General features: G+C 42.6%; 1 protein-coding gene across 9 annotated transcripts in view; it reads left to right on the top strand.

Moving 5' to 3' along the window:
* Positions 1 to 27976, top strand: part of LOC140200054 (von Willebrand factor A domain-containing protein 3B-like) — a 233578-nt gene that overhangs the window by 57243 nt on the left and 148359 nt on the right. For 8 of the 9 annotated variants that reach the window (XM_072262739.1, XM_072262738.1, XM_072262743.1 and 5 more), the window contains 2 exons: positions 526 to 617; positions 6252 to 6502. In XM_072262739.1, coding sequence (XP_072118840.1) covers positions 526 to 617; positions 6252 to 6502 — 343 coding nt within the window. The remainder of the gene's footprint in view (positions 1 to 525; positions 618 to 6251; positions 6503 to 27976) is intronic. The other variant, XM_072262746.1, reaches the window with a different exon arrangement.

The following is a 27976-nucleotide window of genomic DNA, read 5'->3' as shown; positions in this document are numbered from 1 at the left end:
CATGTTCATATTTTCTTGTGACTTAAAACCATTTAGCCCACAGAGTTCCTTCTGGCTCTTAATACCATAAGACCATAGGACATAGAAGCAGAATTAGGCCATTCAGTCCATCGAGTTTGCTTTGCCATTCCATCGTGGCTGATCCCGGGTCATACTCACCCCCTTCTCGCCATATGTACGCATAAATCCTATTCCCCAAATACTTCCTTGTATTCGAATCGCTCTCAAATGCCTATCAACTTTCCTCTGATTCTTTTGCCACTCACTGACACTCAAGCACAGTTTGAAGAAACTAATTAACCTGGTTTTGGGATGTGGGATGAAAACAGAGCACCCTGGTGAATCCACAATGCAAATTCCACACAGACAGTAGCAGAGGTCAGGACTGGACTCAATAATTGGAACTGTGAGACAGGAGCACCAATGTTGTGCCACTTTGTCTGCGCTAGTAATCTGTTTGAAATATTAAAATATTTCTACACATAAATTATTTTCTCTTGATAAGCGTATAAATTTGTGTCACAGATTTTGACTGCAGGTTGCAAAAGTCTGTGTCTTCATGTTATGGTGAAGGATTGTTTCAGCAGTACTTGAGAAAAGATGGCAGAATTTATAACGTAAGTATATGAATTACTTGTCAATAAGCATTTTTTCTACTGTAACTATTATTCTGAACGATAAATAAGTAGAGAAATTAGCAAAAAAGAACTGAAGAGAAGCAAACATTATTTCAACTCAATGCTATGTAGTCAGAGATGGGAAAGGACAGAAATGCTTGACAATTCTAGATGGTGTGACAACATCTGGATTATTTTATCCATCAACCTGTGTATTTTTCTCTTCAGACGTTGCTGAACATTCCTAGCACTCTAACTTTTTTTAATCTCTGATTTCCACTCCCACATCAACTGTTCTTGTAGCCTCTAAAAATAGATTCCTCTGCTTACTTAACGTCGGTTGTAAATGAAGTGCAACTCTTTGACCTTCTCTTTCACCTTCTTCCACCTAACATTTGTTTCGCCATCCTGACAAGCGAAAAGAGCTTGAGTTGGCTCCTGGAATGGGGAGATTTTTGCTCAAAGAAATTAGTTTGTAGCAACCCAAGATCTTTGAGCATTGATTCTATTTCTTTGTTTTACTATGAATGCCTGCAGGAAAATTAATCTCAAGGTAATATATGGTAACATGTACACACTCTGATAATAAATTTACTTTGAACTTTGAACTTTTGAACTGGAAAAGAGTGCAAATTGTTTTGAAAATTGAATTAGGAGAGATAAGTGGTTAGTTATCATATTGGGTTCAAAGATATCAGATCCCCCTTCGATGTACAAATCTTTTTGCAAGAGGTAGACAAAAAGGGAGTAAGCCCATTTTATGTAAGCAGACGCTGGATGTATTGGTGGACAGTATTGACTAAAGTTCAAAAGTTCAAAGTAAATTCATTATCGAAGATCATCTATGTCACCATATACAACCCTGAGTTTCGTTTTCTTGAAAGCATTTTCAGGAAAATAAAGAAATACAATAGAATTTATAAAAAATAACTATAAAGACTGGCAATCTCCAGTCTGCTAAAGAAGTCAAATTGTGCAAATAACAAAAAAGTAAATGAATATTACTGAGTTGGAAGTGCCCAGCAGAGTCCTAATTTGTTACTGGGAGAATTTGCAAAGTCTGTGCTGACAGCACAGAAGATCAGGTTTGAACACACTCACAGGAGTTGTGTGGAAGCAGCACTACTTGCTGTATTAACCAACAGCTGAATTCATTGGTGGCAGATCTGTCCCAGTTACAAGGACAACATGGATAAAGAGCTGTAATATCTTGGTGGGAACCACATATGATGGTCTACACTCAAACTCTCAGCAATTGTAAAAGAGAATTTTTGCATTCAAAGCAATTGGGTCATATGATTAATGGGTCAAGAAGGAAGGACAATGTTGAAAACAGATGTGACCTTCTACCCTCAAGCCTATTTGTGGATCCTGCTGCTGAGAGGCCCTCTTGTATGGGAGCTTTCCATATTGCTGTGAAAATACAGTACCATTCTACTTTTTAAAGTTGTCTGATCCTTCCCATCTGTCAAGATCTTTCTGTTATTTTGGTACTAATTTGATCAATTTCTCTTATTTGAACATAGTTTTCTCTAACTTGTTATGATTTCACCCCCTCCTCCTTTGTTCTTTATCCATTTCCCATCCTGGCTCCCTTCTTATATCTTCTCTTCTCCTCATCTGCCCATCATCTCTCTCTGGTGCCTCTCCTCCTTCTCTTTCTTCCACCATCCACTCTCCTTACCTGTCAGATTCCCTCCTTTTCAGTCCTTCATCTCCCAGCTTCTCAATTCATTCCCCCTCACCCACCCACCTATCATCTTCCTCCTTGTACTTCTTCCCCTCCACCCCCACCTTCTTATTCTGTCTTCTTCCTTTTTCCCTTCCATTCCTGAATAAGGGTCTTGGCCTGAAACATCGACTGTTTATTCATTTCTATAGATGCTGCCTGACCTGCTGAGTTCCCCTAGCATTTTATGTGTATTACGCTCGATTTCCAGCATCTGGAAAATCTCTTGTATTTAGGAAAATAAATGAGTTATTTTCTCTTTCTTCCTCACACCTTCTCCAAAGCAGCATTGTGAGTTTTGTATTTGAACTATTTGGTGGCATGGGCCAAAATTTTATGGTTACAAGGACAGCAAAATTGTTGGTGTTGGGCACCAAATAACTGTGAGACTGACAACAGCTTCTGGAGAATTTACAAGCATAGTTAAACTGCTAGTAATTCCTTGTTCCTGCACAAGTAATTAATTCCAAGATATTCTAGAAGTATTATTTTCTGTTACATGAGATGTAAATCATTTTATTTAATTGAGTTCCAAGTTATATTTGCAGCTTAGCAGTCTCCCTGGTCTGAAAATTCTTTTTAAATGTGTGGTTTGTAATTTCCTGGACATTTATGTCAGAACATTTTAAATTTTAGACAGTTTTGTTCATTTTACAAATACTTTCAATGTTTTGATCCTTCGGTAATTTTGCTTGCGCGTTCCAGTCTTTATTTCGTGGTCTGTAAAATAACAATATTTAAGATGATTAAGAGTTGTGCTTTTCACTTGTTGGCTTGCAGCCTTTGAGAATCCTTGAACATGACCGGGTGCAACCTTGCTAAACTTGTGAGGCACCAGGGATCACTTTGAATAGAGAACATAGAACAGTACAGCACAGTTCAGGCCTTATGGCCAACGATGTTGTGCCGACCTTTTAACCTATTCGAAGATCAATCTAACCCTTCCCTCCCACATAACCCTCTATTTTATAGTACATATCTGTATTTTAAGGATGAAATATGAAGGTAAGCTAGCTAATAATATAAAAGGGGATACCAAAACTTTTTTTTCCAAATATGTAAAGAATAAAGAAGAGGTGAGGATGGATATCAGACCACTGGAAAATGATGCAGATGAGGTAGTAATGGGGGACAAGGAAGTGGCAGAGGAACTTAATAAGTATTTTGTGTTAGTCTTCCATATGGAAGACACTAGCAATGTGCCAGAAATTCAAGTCTGTCAAGGAGAAGAAGTGAATGTTGTTGCTATTACTAAGGAGGAGGAGCTTGGGAATACGAAAGGTCTGAGGTAGGTGAGTCACCTGGACCAGATGGACTACACCCCAGGGTTTTGAAAGAAGTGCGTGAAAATATTGTGGAGGCTTTAGTAATGATCTTTCAAGAATCATTAGATTATGGAATGGTTCTGAAGGACTAGAAAATTGCAAATGTCACTCTGCTCTTTAAGAAGGGACAGAGGCAGATAAAAGGAGATTATAGGTTAGTTCGCCTGTCTTCAGTGTTTGGAAAGATGTTGGAGTCCATTATTAAAGAGGTTTTGAGGTACTTGGAGGCACATGATTAAATAGGCCTTAGTCAGCAGAGTTTCCTTAAGGGGAATTCTTGCCTGACAAATATGTTGATTTCTTTTGGGAAATAACAGGAAAGGTCGACAAAGGTGAGTCAGTGGATGCTGCTTACTTGGATTTTCATAAGGCCTTTGATAAGGTGCCACACGTGAGACTGCTTAACAAGATAAGAGCCCATGGTATTACAGGAAAGGTACTGGAATGGATAGAAGATTGGCCGACTGGCAGGAAGAGGCAAAGAGTGGGAATAAAAGGGCTTTTTCTGGTTGGCTGCCAGTGACTAGTGGTGTTCTGCAGGGATCAGTTGGGACTGCTTCTGTTCATGTTCAAAGCTTCAAAGGTTCAAAGGCTCATTTTATTATCAAAGGGTGTATGCAGAATACAACTCTGAGATCTGTCTTCTCCAGGTAGCCATAAAATACAGAAAACTATATAAGTAATTGAAAGAAAGACGTTAATCCCCCGCCACAAGAAAAGAATAAGAAACCAAAACTCACAAACCCCAAACACCCCCAACCCCTCCCTCACACAAAAGCTAACAGATTACCCAAACCCTCTGCCCGCCAATCCACAACAAGAAAGAATGAGTGAGAACACAAAAAAAACAGAGAACTGAAAGAAGTCAATATGAACTAGAGTCCAATCTATAAATCTCAGAATTTCGATAACACCTCTGAGAACATCAGGACCCAGCTGCCCCCCAATGGCAGCAACTCAAACCAATGAGTTGGATGATGGAATTGATGACTTTGTGGCCAAGTTTGTCAATTATACAAAGATTAGTGGAAGGGCAAGTAGAGCTGAGAAAGCAAGGAGTCTGCAGAAGGACTTGGACAGATTGGGAGGATGGGCAAAGAAGTGGCAGATGGAATATAGTGTTTAGAAGTGAATTTTCATGCACTTTGGTAGAAGGAATAAAGGCTATTTTCTAAATGGGGAGAAAATTCAAAAATTAGAGGTGCAAAGGGACACGGGAGTCCTTGTGCAGGATTCCCTGAAGGTAAACTTGCAGGTTAATTCGGTGTTAAGGAAGGCAAATGCAATATTAGCACTTATTTCGGGAGGACTAGAATAGAAGAGCTAGGATGTAATGCTGAGGCTTTATGAGGTATTGGTCAGACAGCTCTTGGAGTTATTGTGAGTGATTTTGGGCCCCTTATCTAAGAAAAGATGTGCTGGTATTGGAGATGCTCCAGAGGAGGTTCACGAGAATGATTCTGGGAACAAAGGGGTTAATGTATGAGGAGTGTTTGATGGCTCTGTACTCACTGGAGTTTAGAAGAATGGGTGGGGCACTTTAATGAAACCTATCCAATATTGAAATGGCTGGATAGAGTGGATGTAGGGAGGATGTTTCCTATAGTGGGAGAATCTAGGACCAGACTACCTTCAGACTAGAGGGACATCCATTTGGAACAGAGATGAGGAGGTGTGGTTAGCCAAAGTATGGTGAATCTGTAAAGTACATGGCACAGATGGCTGTGGACGTCAAGTCATTGAGTATATTTAAGGTGAAAGTTGATAGGTTTTCGGTTAGTCAGGTGTCAAAGGTTACAGGGAGAAGGCAGCAGAATGGGATTGACAGATTCGATGGGCTGAATGATCTAATTCTGCTCCTATTCTTACGATCTTAGGTTTTTACTGTTGTCCATGTGCTTATCTAAGAGTTCCTTAAATGCCCTTAACGTATCTGCCTGGCAATGCATTCTACTCAGCCACCACTCGCTTTCAAAAATACTTACCTCTGACATTTCACCCCTCCCATACATTCCTTCAAACACCTTAAAATCATGCCCCCTCATATGATCCATTTTTATTCTGGGGAAAAGTCTCTTGCTATCCGCTTGATCTATTCCTCTTATCATAGACAGACGCATGACAGGGGAATAAAGGGATATTGTGATCAGCTGGGAAAATGGTTTGAGATTGATTTATTGAGATACAGAGTGGGATAGGCCCTTCTGGCCCTTCAAGCCTTGATCCTCTGATTTAATCTTAGCCTAATTGACAATGTCCAATTAACCTACCAACTGGTTTGTCTTTGGACTGTGGAGTACCCAGAGGAAACACATGGGGAGAATGTACAAACTCCTTACAGACAGTGGTGTCATATGAACCCGAATCGTCTGTACTAACCACTACGCTACTGCGCCACCCTGCTACGCAACAACCACGCTTTGTATAAAATACCTTTTTCTGATGTCCCCCCTTAAATGTGCCTCCAACCACCTTGAAATTATGCCTGCTCCCGTTAACCTCAATGAACCTCGATTTTAATAAACAGGGGAATAGGTTCCAGAGCTTCCATTTCTTATCTTCTTATATTCTCCTTTGCAGATAACAGCCAATCAAGAACAGCTTCAGCACTTTGTTGTGTCTCTGACCAAGGCGATCAAGTTCTACCAGCAGCGACTGGAGTGGTTAAACAGTGGAAGCCGCCAACTCTTTGGAGTAATTCAGGAGCGATGCATCACTATTGTTTTAGACTTTGCCCCAATGTCCGAGAGCTTGTTTCACCTTTGCTGCCATGTTCTCTGCATGGTTCTCCAGGAGCAAGTGGCACTGATTGGAAAGATCAACCTTATTAGGTGAGGAAAGATTCACTTATTCAACCAAAATGTGTGTTTTTCTACCATCATACCGAACAGAAACAGGCCCTCTGGCCCATCAAGTTCAGACCAGTATCAAGTGCAACTTTTACACTAATCCTACCCTCATCCATTTTATTCCCATCGACTGTCCTCTTAGAGATCTATGCTTGGACCACAGCTCCATGCTAGGTTATGTTGGAGACTGCCTAACAATTCTGGCTGACTGCCCAACTGCCTTGCTCAATGCATGACCATTTAAAGAGCAGCATTGTTGACATGACCAGTCAGAATTAGGTGAGACTGGACTTAGTCACAGAGGGTTAGTTGAGGATGGAGCCGGGTGTCTGCAGATCCAAGTCTGTTGGAGGCTGGAGGCCTCTCTTCGGGTTAAAGAACTGTATGAGCATGGGTGGGAGAAAGGAACAGGGCTTGTTTTTGCTGCTGTTGTTTGTTGCTTATTGTGTTCTGTTGTTCTGCCAAACATTTTAGATTATGAGAACACTCAGTCCTCTTTTATTGTCATTTAGAAATGCACACATGCATTAAGAAATGGTACAATGGTTCTCCAGGGTGATATCACAGAAAACAGGACAAACCAAAGACTAACACTGACAGAACCACATGATTATAACATATAGTTACAGCAGTGCAAAGCAATACCATAATTTGAAGAAGAACAAACCATGGGCATGGTCAAAAAAAGTCTCAAAGTCCTGAGTCGATTGACTCCCAAGTCCCCGATAGCAGGCGGCAAAAGGGAGAAACTCCCTGCCATAAACCTCCGGCACCATCAACTTGCCGATGCCTTGGAAGCAGCCGACCACAGCCGACACTGAGTCCGTCCATCCGAAAACTTCGAGTCTCTGACCAGCCTCTCCGATACAACCTCCCTCGTGCCATCTTCTGCCAAGCGCCTTCGACCTCGCCCCGGCCGCTGAAACAAGTAAAGCCGAAGATTCGGGGCCTTCTGCTCCGGAGATTCCAGTTACCACACAGTAGCAGCGGCAGCGAAGCGGGCATTTCAGAAGTTTCTCCAGATGTTCCTCTGTACTCTCACGTCTGTCTCCATCAAATCAGAATTGTGCATGATACCCTACTTGACAGATTACAGATATCATTCACCGGAGAGGCTGCGCGCGCTGCGTCGTGCCGCCATCTTCTCCTCCTCCTTGTGGGCATTGTTATGTGGGCACCGCAATGTGTGGCAACACTTGTGGGCTGCCCCCAGCACACCCTTGGGTCTGTTGGCTGTTAAACGACACATTTCACTGTAAGCTTTGATGTACATAAATTAGCTTGAATCTTGGTGGATGATACCAAATGCCAGGATTCTTGCTACAGCATCTCCAGACACACAACCCAACTACAGGTTGCCAAATGTTGCTTAACACTGAGGAGGATTGCATTGGAAAGCTGAGTATTGATTTTGCTCCTTTTTTGAGATTCTGTATTGATAACTTTTTCTATCTTACTACTGAAATTCCCATTTAATATGTTTCTATGGCCTCTAACCTTTGACAATTGGTGGCAACAGCTAAAGATTGCTAGAACAATTAACCACATCCCCATACACTATTGGAATCAGGTTTAATATCACTGGCATATATTGTGAAATTTGTTAACTTTGTGGCAGCAGTACACTGAACAATATAAATAAAAGCACTATATAAAATAGATTACAAATTACAGATCTTGAAGTGGCATAGATCAAAAGGGACGTCCTTAAATATTATAACAGTGCAAATTCAGATTTATTTTCCACATAAAAGCACATTTTACAAAGGATATAAAGGCTTTGAGGAGAGGTCCAAGAAGAGCTGAGTGATTTAAGACATGAGAGAAACTGGGATTGCTTTCCTTAGAGCAGTGGCAGTTGAGAGATTTGATGGAGGTCTTCAATATTAATGAGGGCTTGGATAAGATTATTAAAATGAAACTTACCTCAAGGTGTAGGTACGAAAGAATCAGAAGAGAAGAGACATGGAAAAACAATCTAATTCTTTTTTTTGCGTGTGTGTCTGTGCATGTGTGTGTGCATCTGTGCATGTGCGATGTTGGCGGGTGATGTCTTTATTTATGCCTTTACAAGGCGCGGAGCAAGAGAGAGGGACTTTGTGGCGCACCACCCCTAACCCCCAAACACAGACATCTCGCAGCATTTTTCCCTTTTATTTTACGAGGTCGAGTTGCGATCTTGACACTCAACCCGGCACGGATGGAAAGCGTACTCGGGAGTGGATCTGACTGGGTTCGAACCTGGGAACCTCCGGTCCAGAGTCCGGCGCTGATGTCATTGCGTCACCAGCCGGCCCGAAAAGCAATCTTATTCTAATCCAGTGAGCTCTGTGATCCAGGATGCCCTTTCTGATAGGCTGGCCAGTGGAAGCACACAATTTTAGATAACATTTTGAATGGTGAAGAAACTGTAGGTACACCAGAGGAAAACAGGATGAATTGGAATTGGAACTAATTTATTATTGTCACATACAGGAGTCCTGATGAAGGGTCTCGGACTGAAACGTTGACTGTTTATTCCTTTTCATAGATGCTGCCTGTCCTGCTGAGTTCCTCCAGCATTTTGTGTGTGTTGCCTTATTATTGTCACATGTACTGAGGTACAGTGAAAAGCTTGTCTTGCATCCTGTCCACACAGTTCAAATCGTTACAAAGTGCATTGAGGTAGTACAAGGTAAAACAATTATGCAATGCAGAATACAGTCCAGCAGGTGCTGAGAAAGTGCAGCACCAGTAGACATTGGTAATGATTTCAAAGTACAGTCATGGGCATATGGGCAGAGTGGACTTTTTCAGTGCTTTACAATTAGTATTTATGGAGAGTAGTGGATACATAAAGCATTGCGGTTTCAGTAGTTATCGAAAAAATAGTCATTAAGCTGGAAAGCATACAAAGTATATTTACAAGAATGTTGCCAGGACTTGAGGGATTGAGGTATGGGGAGAGCTTGGGCAGGCTGGGACTTTATTCACTGGGCCATACATGAACAGGGACTGACCTTACAGAAGTGTACAAAATAATAAGAGACGTAGATAGAGTGAATGTGCACAGTCTTTTTCTCAGGGAAAGGGAATTGGGAATTGGAGGGCACAGGTTTAAGGTGCGAGGGGAAAGGTTTAAAAGGGACCTGAGGGATATCTTCTGCATGCTGAGGTAATAAGTATATGAAATGAACTGCCAGAGAAAGTGGTCGAGGCAGATGCAATACAGACATTTGGATAAGTGTGTTCTCCCAATGTCAATGTGGTTTCCTCTGGGTGCTCTGGTTTCCTCGCACTTTCCAAAGATGTACAGGTTTGTGGCGACCCACTTTCTGGCACACACGAACTGGCTCACAACAGCACGCGCAGGCAGAGGGCTGGCCCCAAAAAGGGCGCCAGGCCATCTTCACCAGCAGGGGGAGAATCCCGCGTGCGGAAAGGGTCTGGGAATATACATTCCCCACAGCAATCCCGCCCAGGGAGGGCGGGAACGGGAAGGCTTTAAAGCGGGCCGCGAAGTTTGAATAAATCTCTTTCATCGCAACTCTAACTCACCGACTCCGTGTGGTTATTCTAGCGCTGTGTGTAGCACATCGCTACAGGTTAGTAATTGGTCATTTGGGTGTAATTGGGCAGTGTGGGCTTGTTGGGCCAGAGGGGCCTGTTACCATGCCGTATCATTAAAATAAACAGTAGAGTCCATGGACTGGAGGGGATTAGCGGGATGTGGGCACCATGTTTGGCATGGATGAGTTGGGCTTGCTTTCATACATATTATTCTATGACTCTGTTTGAATTACAAGGTTCAGTTCTTCTGTGCCACAGTTTAGGAAATAAGTTCTAGTTCTTGGAGGCAGACTAGATTGACACCTGAACTCAAGGAGTTAAAATTTTAAAAAGAGCGATTATGCAACTCAGGTTGCATTTGCTGGAATTTAATTTCAAGTTATTAAGGGAAGCTGTTGAGATAGATAAGAACTTTACCGACTGGTAGAGAATTCCACAATGAGGTGATGTGGTCAGACATTCTGAGCCAACTATTTTGGAAGTCAAAATAGGAAGTGATTCTATGCATAGTGGGTTGAAGTTTTGAATTCTCTTCCACAAACAGCAGCAAGGACTCCATCAATTATAGATTTTAAATCTGAGATGAATAATTTTGTCAAAGATCAAGTGACATTGGGACAGTGATGACGCATATGGAGTTAAATCACAAATCAACCATGATTTTATTAAATGGTTGAAAAGGCTTGTGGGCCCACTGGGGCCCCCTCTGCGGTACTCCAAGGTAATAAACAGAGTTAATGGTTTTAACAATACATGAGTTTTCTAGATAGTGCAAAGCAAAACAAAAAAAAAATGATGCAGAGCATGTGAGAGACCTTTAAACCTGATGTTTTTGACTGTGATCCTGGCAGTGCACACTGGGTGAAATATTAAAACAGTTGAACCAAAGTAGTAGACTTATCAATTTTATCTAAACTTATTAGCCAACTTGTTAAAACAGTGCTGCAAACTTGGCCCTGTGTTTGATAAATACATATGAAAAACTGAGTTAGTGATGTCATTACACCAGTCAATCTTTTTCTTCTATTGATTCCAGCTTACTTTTATTTATTTATTTATTTATGTATGTAGCTATGTATCTATTTATCTGGAGGTACGGCACAGAATAGGTACTTCAGGCCCAATGAGCCACACTGTTAAGCAACCCCCTATTAAACCCGAGACTAATCACAGGACAATTTACAATGACCAATTAACCTACTGACTCGTATGTCCTTGGAATGTGGGAGGGAACTGGAGCACCCGGGGGGAACTGGAACATCCAGAGGAAACTGGAACACCTGGAGGAATCCCATGTGGTTCATGGGGAGAAATTAGAAACTCCTTACAAATGGTGCATATTTTGAATTCTGAACTCCAAAATGCCTCAAACTGTATTAGTGTTGTGCTAACCACTACAGTATCATGGCAATGAAGCAGCCCATTTCACCTTCAGGAAGATTAAATTTTCCCTTGGACCTCATTGCCAAATTCCCATTAAGATTATAGACTTTTTATTTTAATGAGTTTGGGGTGTGTTATGGACAGGGTTGATCAATATAGGTTTGTATTGAAAATGATCTTACACATGAACCATGGATGTGTCATGTTGAATTGAACTTGTTCCAACAATCTGCATCCATTTCTGTAAATGGCCATAAGGAAGTACAGTAGTCTGCCAATCACCCTAATAAGCTCCACCATTAGTTATTACCAGTAGAAAATAAAAAACTGAATGAAAAGCTATGTGCGATCTTAGAATGTCTCTTTCTGGAATTCAGTCAACACAGAATGGCAAGTGCAGTCGCATTGTTGTTGATTGCAAATTTTGGGCCAATCATCAAACTGATGTGTTAATTAAAAAGCAGGTTCACAAAAATGACTCCAGAATTGAAAGGCTTATCGTTTGAGGAGTGTTTGGTTGTTCTGGGCCTTTACTCACTGGAATTCAGAAGGATGAGGGGGGGATGTCATTGAAACCTATCGAATATTGAAAGGCCTCAAGAGAGTGGATATGATGAGGATGTTTGTTAATGCATATATCTAATCAGCCAATCATGTGGCAGCAACTCAATACATATAAGGTTGTGGGCCCACTGGGGCCCTCTTTGTGGTAATAAACAGAGTTAATGGTGTTAACAATATGTGAGTTTTCTGGACAGAGGGAAGCAAAACAAAAAAAAAATTGATGCAGAGCATGTGAGAGACCTTTAAACCTGATGTTTTTTGACTGACCCTGGCAGTGCACACTGGATGATATATTAAAATGGATGAATCAAAGTAGTAGATCTATAATTTTCTCCAAACTTATTAACCAACTTGTTAAAACAGTGCAGCTAATTTTGCCCTGTGTTTGAAGGTTCAATTGTTGTTCAGACCAAACATCAGAATGGAGAAGAAATGTAATGTAAGTGACTTTGAACTTGGAATGATTGTTGGTCCCAGATCGGGTGGTTTCAGTATCTCAGACTCTGCTGATCTGGGATTTTCGCACACAATTGTCTCTCGAGTTTTCAGAGAATGGTGCAAAAAGCCAGAACATTCAGTGAGCAGCAGTTCTGTGGGTGAAAATGCCTCGTTAATGAGAAAGGCAAGAGGGGAAGGGTCAGACTGGTTCAAGCTGACAAGAAGGTGACAATAACTCAAAATAACTACATACTACAATATTGTTTAGAAGAGCATCTCTGAATGCATAGCACGTCAAGCCTTGAAGTTGATGGCTACAGCAGCAGAAGACCATACTGGATTTCATTCCTGCACCTAAATGTCCACTGAGTGTGGTGTTGCAGTTAGTTATGGCCAAGTTATAGTAGTGCAGGTAGTTGAAGATGCTAGGACCATGATGAGGTAGATTGTGAGTTCAAGAATTCACCTTTATCATACAAAGCTTTTGAGGTGAGATGTCCACTTGTTTAATTAAACACGATGCAGCTCTCCGTTCGTGCTCAAGTGGCGACAACAATGAAATGGTCTCTGCTTGTCACATTTCACATAAGCTTGACAACAAATCTGGGATTTCCCACACAGAAGTAATTGAATGTGGAAAAGACTAGGTAGTTTTTGTGGTCACAACTCTGAAAGTTGTGCTGTTTGCAATCTTCTCCAGTGCTGCGGGTCAGCTCGGTATCATAGTGATTTGTGTAGTGTGCTACAGTACCAGCCACCTGTGTTCAATTGGTGCTACTTTCCGTGAGCAGTTTGTACGGAACTGTGTAAAGGTTATAAGTACATATATATATCTCCAGAGTGGCTAAGATTTTTGCACAGTGCTGTAGTAATTTTAAGTATTGCACTGTACTGCTACTGCAAAAAAAATGAATTTCATGATATTTGTCAGTGATGATAAACTTGATCCTGATATGGGTCTCCATTGTGGACTGAGAGTGGGTAGGGGGCAGGGAGAGGGGAATCATGGTTGGGAAAAGGGGAATGGAGTGGGAAGACCAAAAGAGACATTCTGTAATGATCAATAAACCAATTGTTTGGAATCAAATTATCTTTCCTAAACACAAAATATTCTGCAGATACCTCCCCCCACCTTCTTTATAGGGCCTCTGCCCCTTCCCTCTTCACTCTTGATGAAGGATTCCGGCCTGAAACGTTGACTGATCATTTCCACGGATGCTGCCCGACCTGCTGAGTTCCTCCAGCGTGTTGTGAGTGTCAAATTATCTTTCCCGGTGTCTCAGGGCTGGGTGTGTCTGCACCTGTGCCAGTCCCTGCCCCTGGCACTCCTTCTCTGCCACCCATACCCCTCTTGTGGTGCTACACCTTTGCCGTTCCCGCCATCCTTTGCTCCCGTCAGGTTCACAAACTTGTTCTCCACTCCACGTTGATAAATACAGAGCGGTGCAAAAACCTTAGGCTACTGTTTATATATGTGCCTTAGATTTTTGCACTGCACTGCACGTTCTCCCCGTGACCACGTGGGTTTCCTCCCACATTCCAAAGATGTACAAATCGGTAGGTTAATTGTTCACACGGGTGTAACTGGGTGGCGTGGGCTTATTGGGCCAGGAGAGTTTGTTACCACGCTGTATCTCTGAATAGAGAATGGAAAATTTTAAGGGAAATTACAAGACGTGAATTTAAACTGCTTGCAATTAGGTCATGTGATAAATACATTGAAAATTGAAGTCTTTGTTACTGAGTTTTAAAACGCACAGTAAGTTCATGTATAAAGAGAAGATAAGTAAAAGTGCAAGAGAGCCATCAACCAACTGATAAACATGAAGTGAGTGGAATCTTTAGATCTGTCAGGATGACTGGTGACATCAACCGAAAGAACAGGGGAAAGATTAGCATCTGCTTGAAGCAGGACTTTGAAGATCTTCTCAGCTGAGATTCTGTCTGACGTAGATGTCGTTGTCTCTACTCACAGCAGAACCTTACCACTACCCAAGCTGACAAGAGATTGTAAGGCCAGATAACAGCTCAAGCCACAATAACACTGCAACAGACATTAAAAACTCCCACTGAAGTTCTGAAATATCATGGAGAGATTTCATCAGTTCAAATTTATGATATCTTATTCCTCACCAAGGAAAGAGAATAATTACAGAGAATTTCCAAGATGTTCAGTCTTGACTATCTTCAAGGAAGGAGACAAATCCAAATGAGGCAGTTACATAAAGATATCCTGTTGCCTGTCACAGGGAATGTCATGAGAAGTTTCTCCTTAATGCCTCTTCCCGAAGGCCAAACTTCTCCTCCTAGAATCACAGAGTGGATACTGTTCATCATGAGATGGGATGGATAAGGATAGCTTCCACCCTGCTGTTTGCAGGCTCGTGAATAGTCCTCTCATGTGCTAAAAGACAAAACCTTGATATCCCAGTTGATCTCTTTGTGGTCTTTCACTTAAGTCCAAAGTTCAAAGGAAGTTTATTATCAAAGTACATTTATGTCACCATATACAACCCTGAGATTCATTTTCTTGTGGGCATACTCAATGAATTCTTAACGGAATAATAACCGTAATAGAATCAATGTAGGATCACACCAACTCAGGTGTTCAACCAATGTGCAAAGGACAACTAACCGTGCAAATACAAAAATAAATAAATAATAATAAGTAAATAAGCAATAAATATTGAGGACATGAGATGAAGAGACCTTGAAAGTGAATCCTTAGGTTGAGGTAACATTTCAGTAATGGGGCAAGTGGAGTTGAGTGAAGTTATCCCACGTGGTTCAAGAGACTGATGGTTGAGGGGTAATAACTGTACCTGAACTTGGTAGTGTGAGTCCTGAGGCTTCTGTACCTTCTTCATAATGGCAGCAGCGAGAAGAGAATATGTCCTGGGTGGTGGGGTTCCCTGATGATGGATGCAGCTTTCCTGTGCCAAAGCTCTGTGTAGATGTTCTCAATGGTGGGGATGCACTGGACCGTATCCATTACTTTGTGTAGGATTTTCCATTCAAAGCTACTGGTATTTCCATACAAGGCCACGATGCAGCCAGTCAATATACCCTCCACCACATACCTATAAAAGTATGTCAAAGTTTTAGATGTCATGTTGAATCTTCTTCAAATCTTAAGGAAATAGAGGTGCTATCGTGCTTTCCTCAAAATTGTATTTGTGTGCTGGGCCCAGGACAGGTCCTCCAAAATGATAATATTGAGGAATTTAAACTTGCTGACCCTCTCCAGCTCTGATCCTCCGATAAAGGCTGGCTCATGGACATCTGGTTTTCCCCTCCTGAACTCAATAATCAACTATTATACTCCTCCTTCTCCAGTCTTGTATCCCTTTTGCCAATCAACCTCCCAGCGCTTGGATCCATCCCTCCCCCTCCCGTCTTCTTCTATCATTTCGGGTCTCCCCCTCCCACTTTCAAATCTCTTACTATCTCTTTTTTCCTTTAGTCCTGACGAAGGGTCTCGACCCGAAACGGCGACTGTACTTCTTCCTATAGATGCTGCCTGGCCTGCTGCGTTCCACCAGCACTTTGTGTGTGTCGCTTGAATTTCCAGCACCTGCAGATTCTCTCGTGTTGCGTCAATAATCAACTACTTGGTCTTGTTCAGATTGAGTGAAAGGTTGTTGTTGTGGCACCACTCAGCCAGATTTTCAATCTCCCTCCTATATGCTGATTCATCACCACCTTGGATTCAGCCTGTGATAGTGGTGTCATCAGCAGACTTGGATATGGCATTGGAGCTGTGCTTAGTCACACAGTCACAAGTGTAAAGTGAGTAGAGCAGGGAGCTAAGCACATAACCTTGTTGTGCACTGGTACAACTACTACTATGTTGACTCAGGCCTAGGGGGCCGGTGTTGGGCACAATGACAGACTCTCCACTTCTCCCTCTCTCTCATCAGTGTGTTCAGTTCATCTACATTAGCTACGCCACTGTCTTCTAGGAGCGTGTTGACCATAGTCTTGGGAGGGCACCCAGGGTTCATCCGCCCTTGCTTGGGCTCCCGTATGATGACTAGGCTGGCAGGTAGCTCGGGGTGGCGTAGACAGTGCCCCGCTAGTTGCAGTCTTTTCGCCTTGATTTTAGTGGTGAGCATTGGTAGGTTGTTATAGAGCTCAACGTTCGTCATGTGCTGTTGCCTACTCACGTCAACAGCCATCCGGAGCATTCGTGTATAGCAACCATCTAGAGACTTTCGCATCATCTTGGTGAGTGTCCTCGTCTCGCATCCGTACGTGAGAATGGACTCTATGACTGCTATGAAAATCCTCTTTTTAAGCCCTCTGGTCAGGTTCGACTTCCAGATTTCCTTCATGTCGTTCATAGCCCTCCACACCAGCGCCTTCCGTATCTTTATGTCCTTCTCCGAACTCATCATTCTTGTTCCGAGGTACTTGTAGTCAAAGACTTTCTTAATGGTATCATTCTCTATGGTCTTGAGAGTGCCTTCGTCGCAGTAAAACGCCATGTACTCTGTCTTTTTAGCGTTTTGGTGAAGTCCAGCTTTATTGCATTCAATTTCTACTTCTGTCAGTAGCTGCTGTGCTTCCTCCATCTGGTCAGAGAGCAGGACTATGTCATCTGCAAAATCGAGATCTGTGAGCGTAACTGGTCTGACCCTTTTGGTTCACCCTGGTTTTATGGTAAAACCAAGCTTGTGATGATCTTTGGTAGCTTGACGCAGAGCATAATCAAGGACGATTATAAAGGTGTAGGGTGCCAGAGTGTCTCCTTGCAGCACACCAGCTAGGAGCTCGAACACTGCTGTTTCTCCGTCTGGTGATACAACTTTCGCCATGGTTTTGCTATAGCTGAAGTCTATTGCTCTCGGTAGATGGTCTGGCACTCCGTAAGCTTTCAGGATCTTCAGCATTTTACCTCAGTGAATGGAGACGAAAGCTTTGCGAAAATCGATGTAAGTAAGCACGGCTGGTAGGTTGTTCTTCTTGACTTCCTCGATGATCCTACGGAGAGCAAGTATTTGCATTACTGTTGTGCGCTTCTGCCGAACACCATTTTGATTGAATCTTAGTTTCGGGTCAATGGCGGTGCGAATCCTGTTCAAGATCATCCGATTGTATAACTTTGCTAAGATGCAGGTCAAGCTGATACTGCGGTAGTTATCTGTCTTTGTGAGGGATCCAGACTTGGGGACTGGGGTAACGTTTGAGAGTGACCACTGTTCTGGTTTGCACTAGTGCTGATGGAGACTGCGTGGAGGAGATGTTGTTGTCAATCCAACCTGAGTGGAGTCTGCAAGTGAAGAAATTGAGGATCCAGTTGCACAGGAAAGTATTGAGGCCAAGGTCTTGAAGCTTATGGGTTTGTCTGAGGGGATGATGGTATTGAATGTCAAGCTGTAGTTGATAAAGAGCATCCTGATGCATGCATCTTTGCTGCCCTGATGTTTCAGGGTTGAGTGAAGAGCCAATTGGATGGCAGTTACTTGTGGACCTGTTGTGCAAGTAGGCAAATAGGAGTGGGGCCAAGTCGCTTCTCAGATAAGAGATGATATGTTGAAACACCAGCCTCTCATCACACTTCATCACTGTGGATCTAAGTGCTACTGGAAAATATTCACGGAGGCAGGTTACCATCTTCTTCTTAGGCACTGGCATAATTGAGGCCTGCTTGAAGCAGGTGTGTAACTCAGACTGCCAAAGCGAAAGGTTAAAGATCTCAGTGAACACTTGTGCCAGTCGACCAGCACAGGCCTTTAGTACTTGGCCAGATACCCTATCTGGCCTGTATGTTTTGCATGAGTTCACCCTCCTGAAGGCTGCTCAGAGACTGAAATCACAGGATCACTGGGGCCTGTGGAAGTACATGATGGTTCGATGGTCAAAGCAAGGATAGAAGGCATGGAGCTGATCTGGAAGCAAAGCCCTGTTGTCGACTGTGTTGTTTGATTTCACTTTATAAGAGGTGATAGTATGCAAGCCCTGCCACAACTGTCGAGCATCCTTTGTCAATTCAAGCTGAGCCCAGAATTCCCACTTCGTCCATGAGGTGGCTTTCGGAAATTGTACCTGGATCTTTTGTAACTTCCTTGGTCACCAGACTTGAACGCCTTTGATCTGGTCCTTAGCAGATTGTAGATCTCATGGTTCATCCAGGGCTTGTGGTTGGGGAAGATTTTGTGGGGCCACACTCATGTACATCTGTTTTTATTTGCCTGTGAAAATTGCACTTTCTCTGCAACAAATTCTATATAGCGCATTCTGTTTTTCTTTTTACTTCCTCAGTGTACTGGAGGGTATACAAACGAAAGTTTTTCATTGCATCTTATACATGTGACAATTACAAACAAATAAATCTTCTGTATGTGACAAGCGGAAGGAAAGTACACTTTGTTGGGGGGATTAAAGGAGTAGACTATTTTCTAAATGGGGAGCAAATTTAGACATCAGAAGTGCAAAGGGACTCATGCAGGATATCCTAAAGGTTAGCTTGCAGATTAAGTTGGTGGTAAGGAAGGCAAATGCAATGTTAGCATTCAGTTTGAGAGGATAGAATATTCAAAATCCAAGATTTTTTATGTCATTTCCTATACACGTGTAAGGAGAATGAAATAACTGTTACTCCAGATCCGATGCAGCACATAAAAAACACAAAAGATAAGGAACAGAATAATAATAACAATAAAATACACAATAAATATAAATACATGATAGTTTATATACACAGATTGATTATATGTCTATAAAGTAATGTCAGGCTGTATATAAGGTGACTGATGGGACATTATAACAAAGTAGTGATGGAGTTAGTGAGTGGAGGTGTTGATCAGCCTTACTGCTTGGAGGAAGTAACCGTGTTTGACTCTGGTGGTCCTGGCGTGGATGCCATGTAGCCTACTCCCTGATGGGGGAGGGAGCCACAGTCCATGAGCCGGTGGGATCCTTCATGATGTTACTGGCCTTTTTCCAGCACCTTTCTGTATATACGTCCTTGATGGTGGGCAGATTGGCACCAGTGATGCGTTGGGCAATTTTGATCACCTGTTGTGTAACATAATTGGGAGAAATCTACATAATTTGCAATCACCAACATTGAGTTGTGGCTTTGCTTTAAGAGGCTGGTTTGATGTGATGACGTGGTTACGTAAGGATTTTTAGCGTGATTTTGTGGTTAGGTGAGGGAGTTCAATAAAATGTGTTACAGGTCTCATTAACCAGAAAGTGCCTCATTTTGTTTTATTTGTGAAAACCTACATCAGTGACCTCGATGCTCTGGGACCACTCCCGAGTTATTGAACATGTCGGCTTTGAAACTGCTGGAGTTTCAGGACCCAAATGCCATCCCTTAGTTTGTACAAACTTTGGCCCAGTTCGCTCTGCGAGAAATCACCACTGACGACACCAAATTCAACTACGTGGTAGTGTTGCTCAGCAGTTCCACAGCTGTGAGAGTGGTGAGTCTGCTTCAACACCTGACTGAACATGATAAATACCGGTTGCTGAAAACTCAGCTTTTGGACTATGGGAGTTTGAGCGCGCCAAACTCAGGGATGCTGGGTCTTCAGAGATAATTGGCCACATGCTGTCCCTCCTGGGAAATCACCACCCTTGTTTTATTTTTACAGAACTGTTCATGCAACAAATGCCTGATCAAGTTTGTGTAGCCCTCGCTAATGCACCTGTGATGGACTATAGGGAGCTTGCTAAAATGGCTGATAGTCTGCACTCAGCCAGGCAGAGGTACATAATCCCTTCTCATTCCTCTACCTCAGTAAGCCCGGTCAGCAAGGCCCCCAACTTAAGGATGCCCTTGAGGCCATACACATAGGAGTTGACTATGCCAGCATGGCAGCCGAACAAGTTACTGACCCAGAGATCCAGGCTTACAGAACAGCAGTCCCGGGCTTGCGGTTGGCTGACATTAAGTTCAGGGCAGCTGGGGTTTCTCTCCTGTGCGATGTCTCAACTGGTTGCTCTTGCCCCATCGTGCCCGCAAACTGGAGGTGAACTGGTTTGACTCTACACGTGGCCTCATGCATCCGGGCTGGAAGGCCTATCAGAAACCGGTTGCACTGAATTTTGTTTGGCACAGCCTCAGAAAGGACGTGTATGACTGGATTTCAGATTGTGTGGAGTGCCAGTGGACAAAAATTAGTTATCATGTTCAGGAGCCATTGGCACCTTTTGAGGTCTCTGAGCGATGGTTTCACCATGCCAATGTGGGCCTTGTTGATCCTCTTCCCCACTCCCATGGCTTCACACACCCTATCATGGTGGACTGTACCATCATGTGGCCAGAGGTGGTCCCTAGCATGGACAATGGCTGCAGACATGGTTTAAGCGTTCATCAGCACCTGGGTTGCTCAGTTTGGCGCACCATCTGATATTTCTTCTGACCATGGTCCCCAATTTGTTTCAGACCTCTGGGCTGTGATGGCTCAGAACCTTGGCGCTAGGCTACATCACACCGCGGTGTATCACCTGCAGTCCAATGGCCTCGGCAAATGGTTTAACAGCTCCTTAAAGGCTGCTCCGAGCACTTCCCTGATCAATGGGCGTTGGCATGATTAGCTCCCATGGGTCCTTCTGGGACTCAGAATAGCTCCAACAGAGGACCTGCGGTCGTCCGTGGCTGAGCTGGCATACAGGCAGCCGTCACAAGTGGCAGGTGACTTTATTCCTGATGACTGGTCAGCCTCCTCTGCACATTCAATTCCTTTTCGCCTATTTCTACCTCCCACATGGGTTCCTGTTGACCTAAATTCTGCCTTGACTGTTTTTGTCTGCCATGATGGACACCAACGTTCCCTTAGGTCCACTGACAATGGCTCGGTCTGGATTTTGGAGCAGGGAGAAAAGTCTTTCATCATAAATAAGAGGAATGAACCTGAATGAATTTCTGTAGATTGCCTTAAACCAGCCCACCGAGATTTGGAGTATTCCATTACCGTGCAACGTGGTAATCACAACGTGATCCTGAGTGTGGCAACACATCTATGGACAAGCCTGAGGCAACTGAAGTTCCCCCACCCATTGAACACAGGACCCGAGCCAGGTGACTCACCCGAGCTCCAGACAGGCTCATGATGCCAGTTTTAGTGAATTTTGGGTGAGTGTCTGTGTAGGGAAATGCAATTGGGAGAAATGTACATAATTCACAACCACCAACCTTGAGTTGGGGTTTCACGTTAAGAGGCTGGTCTGACTTCGTTATGCAAGGATTTTTGGGGCACTTTTGTGTTTAGGTTTGGGGTTCAATAAAACGTGCTACGGGTTTCATTAAACATAAAATGCCTCCCTTCGTCTTATTTGTGAAAACCTACAGTGGTAGAACTTTCCTGTCCACTGCGGTGCAGTTTCTGTACCAAGCAGTGATGCAGCTTGACGGGAAGCTCTCTACTGCACATCTGTGGATTGACGTGAGTATGGGTGCACAGCAAAGTCCAGCTGTCTTCAGCCTCCTCAAAAAGCAGAGGCATTAGTGACTTTTCCTGATGTGTTCTGGAACCATGAGTGGTTGTGTGTGATATGCACTCCCAGGAGTTTGAATCTGCAGTTTCCACCGCTGTCTGCCGATGTAAAGGGTGGTGTGAGTGGCATAGGTTCTTCTGATGTCAATAACCATCTCTTTTATCTTGTTGACGTCAAGGAAGAAGTTATTTGCCTGGCACCAGGCAGCAAAGATATAAAAGCAAGAATGTAACTCTGAGGCTTTATAAAGCATTGGTTAGACCACAAGCGGAGTTTTGTGTGCCCATTTTGGCTGCTTATCTAAGAAAGGATGTGTTGACATTGGAGAGGGTCTGGAGGAGGTTCACGAGAATGATTCCAGGAATGAAAGAGTTAATATGTGAGGTGCTGAAGTGCTTTTGGTGGTTCTGGGCCTGTACTCACTGGAGTTCAGAAGAATTTATTTATGTATCTATCGATCAATTTATTTATTTATTTATTTAGAAACCTAACAAATATTGAAAATCTTAGATCGAGTGGATGTGGAGAGGATATTTCCTATGGTGCGGGAGTCTAGGACCAGGCGGCTGTGGAGGCCAAGTCATTGGATAGATTTAAAGTGCCGATTGATAGGTTCTTGATTAGCAAGGGTGTCAAAGATTAATAGAGAAGACAGGAGAATGGGGTTGAGAGGGATAAAAAGTCAGGCATGGTGAAATAGTGGAGCAGACTTGATAGGCCGAATGGCCTAATTCTGTTCCATTGTCTTGTGGTCTAAAATACAAACAGGATCAGCAACTGAGACATAAACTGTATCTGCCAGCAGGGGCTTCAGTTCTTAGCAAGAAATGCAGCTGGTTCCGCTCATGCAGAACCCAAAGTCATTCATATGGACTTATACAATCTTCAACTTTAATAGCATCTCAAAACTGTACAGACTTTTCAATTACTATAGCTGTGGGAAAAATAGAAATCAATGGAACAGAGAGAAATGAATTAATACCAGAATGAAACTAAAACCACTATGAATGCTTCACAAATCCACAGAGAGAGAAGCAAACTGCAATTTCAGATGGAAGGAATATCGACTTGAAATATTTACTCTGGTTCACTCTCCACTGATTTTGAACCATAGAACCATAGAAACTACAACACAGAAACAGGCCTTTTGGCCCTTCTTGGCTGTGCCGAACCATTTTCTGCCTAGTCCCACTGACCTGCACACGGACCATATCCCTCCATACACCTCCCATCCATGTATCTGTCCAATTTATTCTTAAATGTTAAAAAAGAACCCGCATTTACCATCTCGTCTGGCAGCTCATTCCATACTCCCACCACTCTCTGTGTGAAGAAGCCCCTCCTAATGTTCCCTTTAAACTTTTCCCCCCTCACCCTTAACCCATGTCCTCTGTTTTTTTCTCCCCTTGCCTCAGTGGAAAAAGCCTGCTTGCATTCACTCTATCTATACCCATCATAATTTTATATACCTCTATCAAATCTCCCCTCATTCTTCTACGCTCCAGGGAATAAAGTCCTAACCTATTCAACTTTCCTCTGTAACTGAGTTTCTCAAGTCCCGGCAACATCCTTATAAACCTTCTCTGCACTCTTTCAACCTTATTTATATCCTTCCTGTAATTTGGTGACCAAAACTGAACAAATACTCCAGATTCGGCCTCACCAATGCCTTATACAACCTCACCATAACATTCCAGCTCTTATACTCAATACTTCGATTAATAAAGGCCAATGTACCAAAAGCTCTCTTTACGACCCTATCTACCTGTGATGACACTTTTAGGGAATTTTGTATCTGTATTCCCAGATCCCTCTGTTCCACTGCACTCCTCAGTGCCTTACCATTAACCCTGTATGTTCTACATTGGTTTGTCCTTCCAACGTGCAATACCTCACACTTGTCAGTATTAAACTCCATCTGCCATTTTTCAGCCCATTTTTCCAGATGGTCCAAGTCCCTCTGCAGGCTCTGAAACCTTCCTCACTGTCTACTACACCTCCAATCTTTGTATCATCAGCAAACTTGCTGATCCAATTTACCACATTATCATCCAGATCATTGATATAGATGACAAATAACAATGGACCCAGCACTGATCCCTGTGGCACACCACTAGTCACAGGCCTCCACTCAGAGAAGCAATTCTCTACCACCACTCTCTGGCTTCTTCCATCGAGCCAATGTCTAAACCAATTTACCACCTCTCCATGTATACCTAGCGACTGAATTTTCCTAACTAACCTCCCATGCGGGACCTTGTCAAAGGCCTTACTGAAGTCCATGTAGACAATATCCACTGCCTTCCCTTCATCCACTTTCCCGGTAACCTCCTCAAAAAACTCCAACAGATTGGTCAAACATGACCTACCACGCACAAAGCCATGTTGACTCTCCCTAATAAGCCCCTGTCTATCCAAATGCTTGTAGATTCTGTCTCTTAGTACTCCCTCCAATAACTTACCTACTACTGACGTTAAACTCACCGGCCTATAATTTCCTGGATTACTTTTTGATCCTTTTTTAAACAACGGAACAACATGAGCCACTCTCCAATCCTCCGGCACTTCACCCGTAGACAGTGACATTTTAAATATTTCTGCCAGGGCCCCCGCAATTTCAACACTAGTCTCCTTCAAGGTCCGAGGGAACACTCTGTCAGGTCCCGGGGATTTATCCACTTTAATTTTCCTCAAGACAGCAAGCACCTCCTCCTTTTCAATCTGTACAGTTTCCATGGTCTCACTACTTGATTCCCTCAATTCCATAGATTGCATGCCAGCTTCCTTAGTAGGTACAGACGCAAAAAACCTATTTAAGATCTCCCCCATTTCCTTTGGTTCCGCAGGTAGCCGACCACTCTGATCTTCAAGAGGACCAATTTTATCCCTTACAATCCTTTTGCTCTTAATATACTTGTAAAAGCTCTTTGGATTATCCTTCACTTTGACTGCCAAGGCAACCTCATGTCTTCTTTTGCTAAACATTTCCAGCATATTTTTCATTTCCTATGCAGTGTTTTGATTTTGGGGACTTAAAAGTTTTTAAAAAACTTACACGATTCATGCTATTATTTCTGGATTCTTGAACTATTTCGTCTTAGAGATTTTAACATTTGTCAGTAGACCTTGTATTTTCCCCTCTATTTACAGCCTCTTTGTTTTAGAAATCCTCCAAAACTTATGACAGTGGAAGCCTGCCATGTCATCAGCAGGCCATCTCATATTTCCCAGAAACTAGCCCTGTAAACTTAACGTTCAGCAAGATGATTTATCTGCAGCAAACATCTTTATTATCATCAGTAATCTGAGAAGCTATGGTAGACGTATGACTTGGCGTAATTCTTCAACTCTGTGATGTCAAAACAAGAATGTATATAAGGATCTGAAAGTGGCTGAAGAGAAATATCAGCGGGGTCTAAAGAAAATTAAACAGTAATTTTTAAAAAAGGACTTAGTGCTTTCCCAGCATCTGTATATGACAATAAACTCTTCTCGGGCTTCCAACAGGGTACAGGTATCGATTATAACCGATGGTTCGATGACAAACTCTGCCATCTTCATCAGGGGTGATGCCTGGACATGTCTAGTCATGGACTAGATGAAGATGGCAGAGTTTGTCATTGAAACGTCAGGTATAATCGACATCTGTACCTGGCAGGAAGCCTGAGAAGACTTTATTCGTAAATAGTAATTTTTTTTTCTCTAAGTTTCACTACTAGGCTCACTAACTCTGAGAAGCAGAGGGAATTGCGTGTCCCAGTGCATGATCCATGAAAGACGGGTACGGCAGGTAATTAGGAACACAACAGAACACTTCTTTATTATGAAGGGAATTGAACACAAAAATAGGGAGGTTATACTACCGGAATCAGATTTATTATCACTGGTATACTTTGTGAACATTGTTACTTAGTGGCAGCAGTACAATGCAAGATATAAAGACAACTATAACTTATAATAAAAAGTAAAAATAGAAAATGAAAAAAGAATAATAAATAAATAAACAGTCAGTTAGATAGACAATGCAAAAATACAGGGGTCACTGCTGTGACACCATTGTAAGCACTGTGTACAGTTCTGGTCTCTTTATTTAAGGAAGGACGTAAGTGCATTGGAAGCAGTTCAGAGACTATTGACTGGAACGGACATGAAGGTTGAGCAGTCTAGGGTTTGTATTTATGGGAATTTAGAAGAGTGAGAGGGGCCTCATTGAAATATACAGCTGTAGAGTAATAAAGCATGGAAGCAGGCCCTGTGGGCCGACTTGTCTATACTGACTGATTATACAACATTTACAATCTCAAAGGATTCAAATAGGCTGAATGCCAAGAGGATGTTTGAGAGTCAGAGAGTCACAGAATACAGCAGCACAGAATCAGGCACTTCTGCCCTTCCAGTCTGTGCCGACATGTTTTTCTGCCCAGACCCATCTACCTGCATCCAGACCATAGCCCTCCATACCCCTCCCGTCCACGTACCTGTCCAAACTTCTCTTAAATGTTGCATTTGAACCTGCATCCACCACCTCTGCTGGCAGCTCATTCCACCTTCTCACCACCCTCCGAGTCAAGAAGTTCCCCTTCATGCTTCCCTTAAATATGCCAATTTTCGTCCCAAAACTTATGACCTCTAGTTCCTACCTCATCCAACCTCAGTGGAAAAAATCTGCATGTAGTTTCTTTATTTATATCACTCATAATTTTGCATATCTCTATAAGGCCTCCCTCATTCTACTGCGCTCCAGGGAATAAAGACCTAATCTATTTAAACTTTCCCAATATCTCAAGTCATCAAATCCCAGCAACATCCTTGTAAATTTTCTCTGTACTCTCTCAAGCTTATTGATATCTTTCCTGCAGGTAGGTGAACAGAACTGTACACAATACTCCAAATTCAGTCTTACCAGTGTACACTGTAACATGGTAATTTCCTTTGGGATCAATAAAGTATCTATCTATCTATCCATCTATTTAACTACTTGTCTTATACAGCTTCAGTATAACATTATGACTCCTGTACTCAGTGCTCTGGTTTATGAAATCCAATATCTACCTGGGACACCACTTTCAAGAATTATGGCAACACACACAAAATGCTGGAGTAACTCAGCAGGCCAGGCAGCATCAATGGAAAGAGTGCCATTGATATCTTGGGCCAAGACCCTTCATCAGGACTGGAGAATAAATGATGAGGAGTCAGAGTAAGAAGTTGCGGGGGGTGGGGGGCGGGGGGAAAAAACATAAGGTGATCGGTGAAAGAATTATGGAAAAGACTATGGGTTTGTATTCCTGGATCCCTTTGTTCACCACACTCCTCATTTCCCTGGCATTCTCTGGATACTTTGGTTTCTTCTGCAAAAATGCAACGCTTCACGCTTGTCTGCATTAAATTCCATCTGCCATTTTTCAGCCCATTTTTCCAGCTGCTCATATCCCATTTTTCTGAGGGAGAATCTAGACCAGGCATCATTATGTTGATCATTCAAAGCAGGGGTTCCCAACCTGGGGTGTATGGACCCCTTGCTTAATGGTATTGCTCCATGACAGAAAAAGGATTGGGAACCAACCTCTGATTTAAAACTTTGTCCATTTAAATAAGGATGAAGTGATGTGTTTTTCTCTCTCATGAGTCTTTGGCGTACTCTTTTTCAAAGGGATGCGGGGATGGGGAGTTAGGGATGTAGAATTGCAGTTACTGTCAAATCAGCAATGATCTTATTAAATGACTGAATGGGTTTGAGGGGCCAAGTGGCCTACTCCTGTCCCTAATATCTATGTTGGTATGATCACTGAAGCTTTTGAAGAACTTTGTCTTTGGGACATATGGCACAATTTCGCAAAGAATGTGAAACTTGGAAGAGTAGTGAACTGTGAAAGATAGTAATTATCTCCATGAAAGACATAGGTTAGTACCAGAGGCAGTCACATGGCATATCAACTTGTAAGGAGAAAAGATGTAAGGTGACACCTTTGGCTAGAAGAAGAATGAGAGAAATTCCATCATACAATTGTAAAGAGACAGATATTGAAGTTGGTAAGTCATGTTTTGCAAAACAGGTAATGAGGCACAAAG

The sequence above is a fragment of the Mobula birostris genome, chromosome 7 (genome assembly GCF_030028105.1).
Source record: "Mobula birostris isolate sMobBir1 chromosome 7, sMobBir1.hap1, whole genome shotgun sequence".
NCBI lineage: Eukaryota > Metazoa > Chordata > Chondrichthyes > Myliobatiformes > Myliobatidae > Mobula > Mobula birostris.
This window is presented reverse-complemented; position numbering and strand designations above follow the sequence as displayed.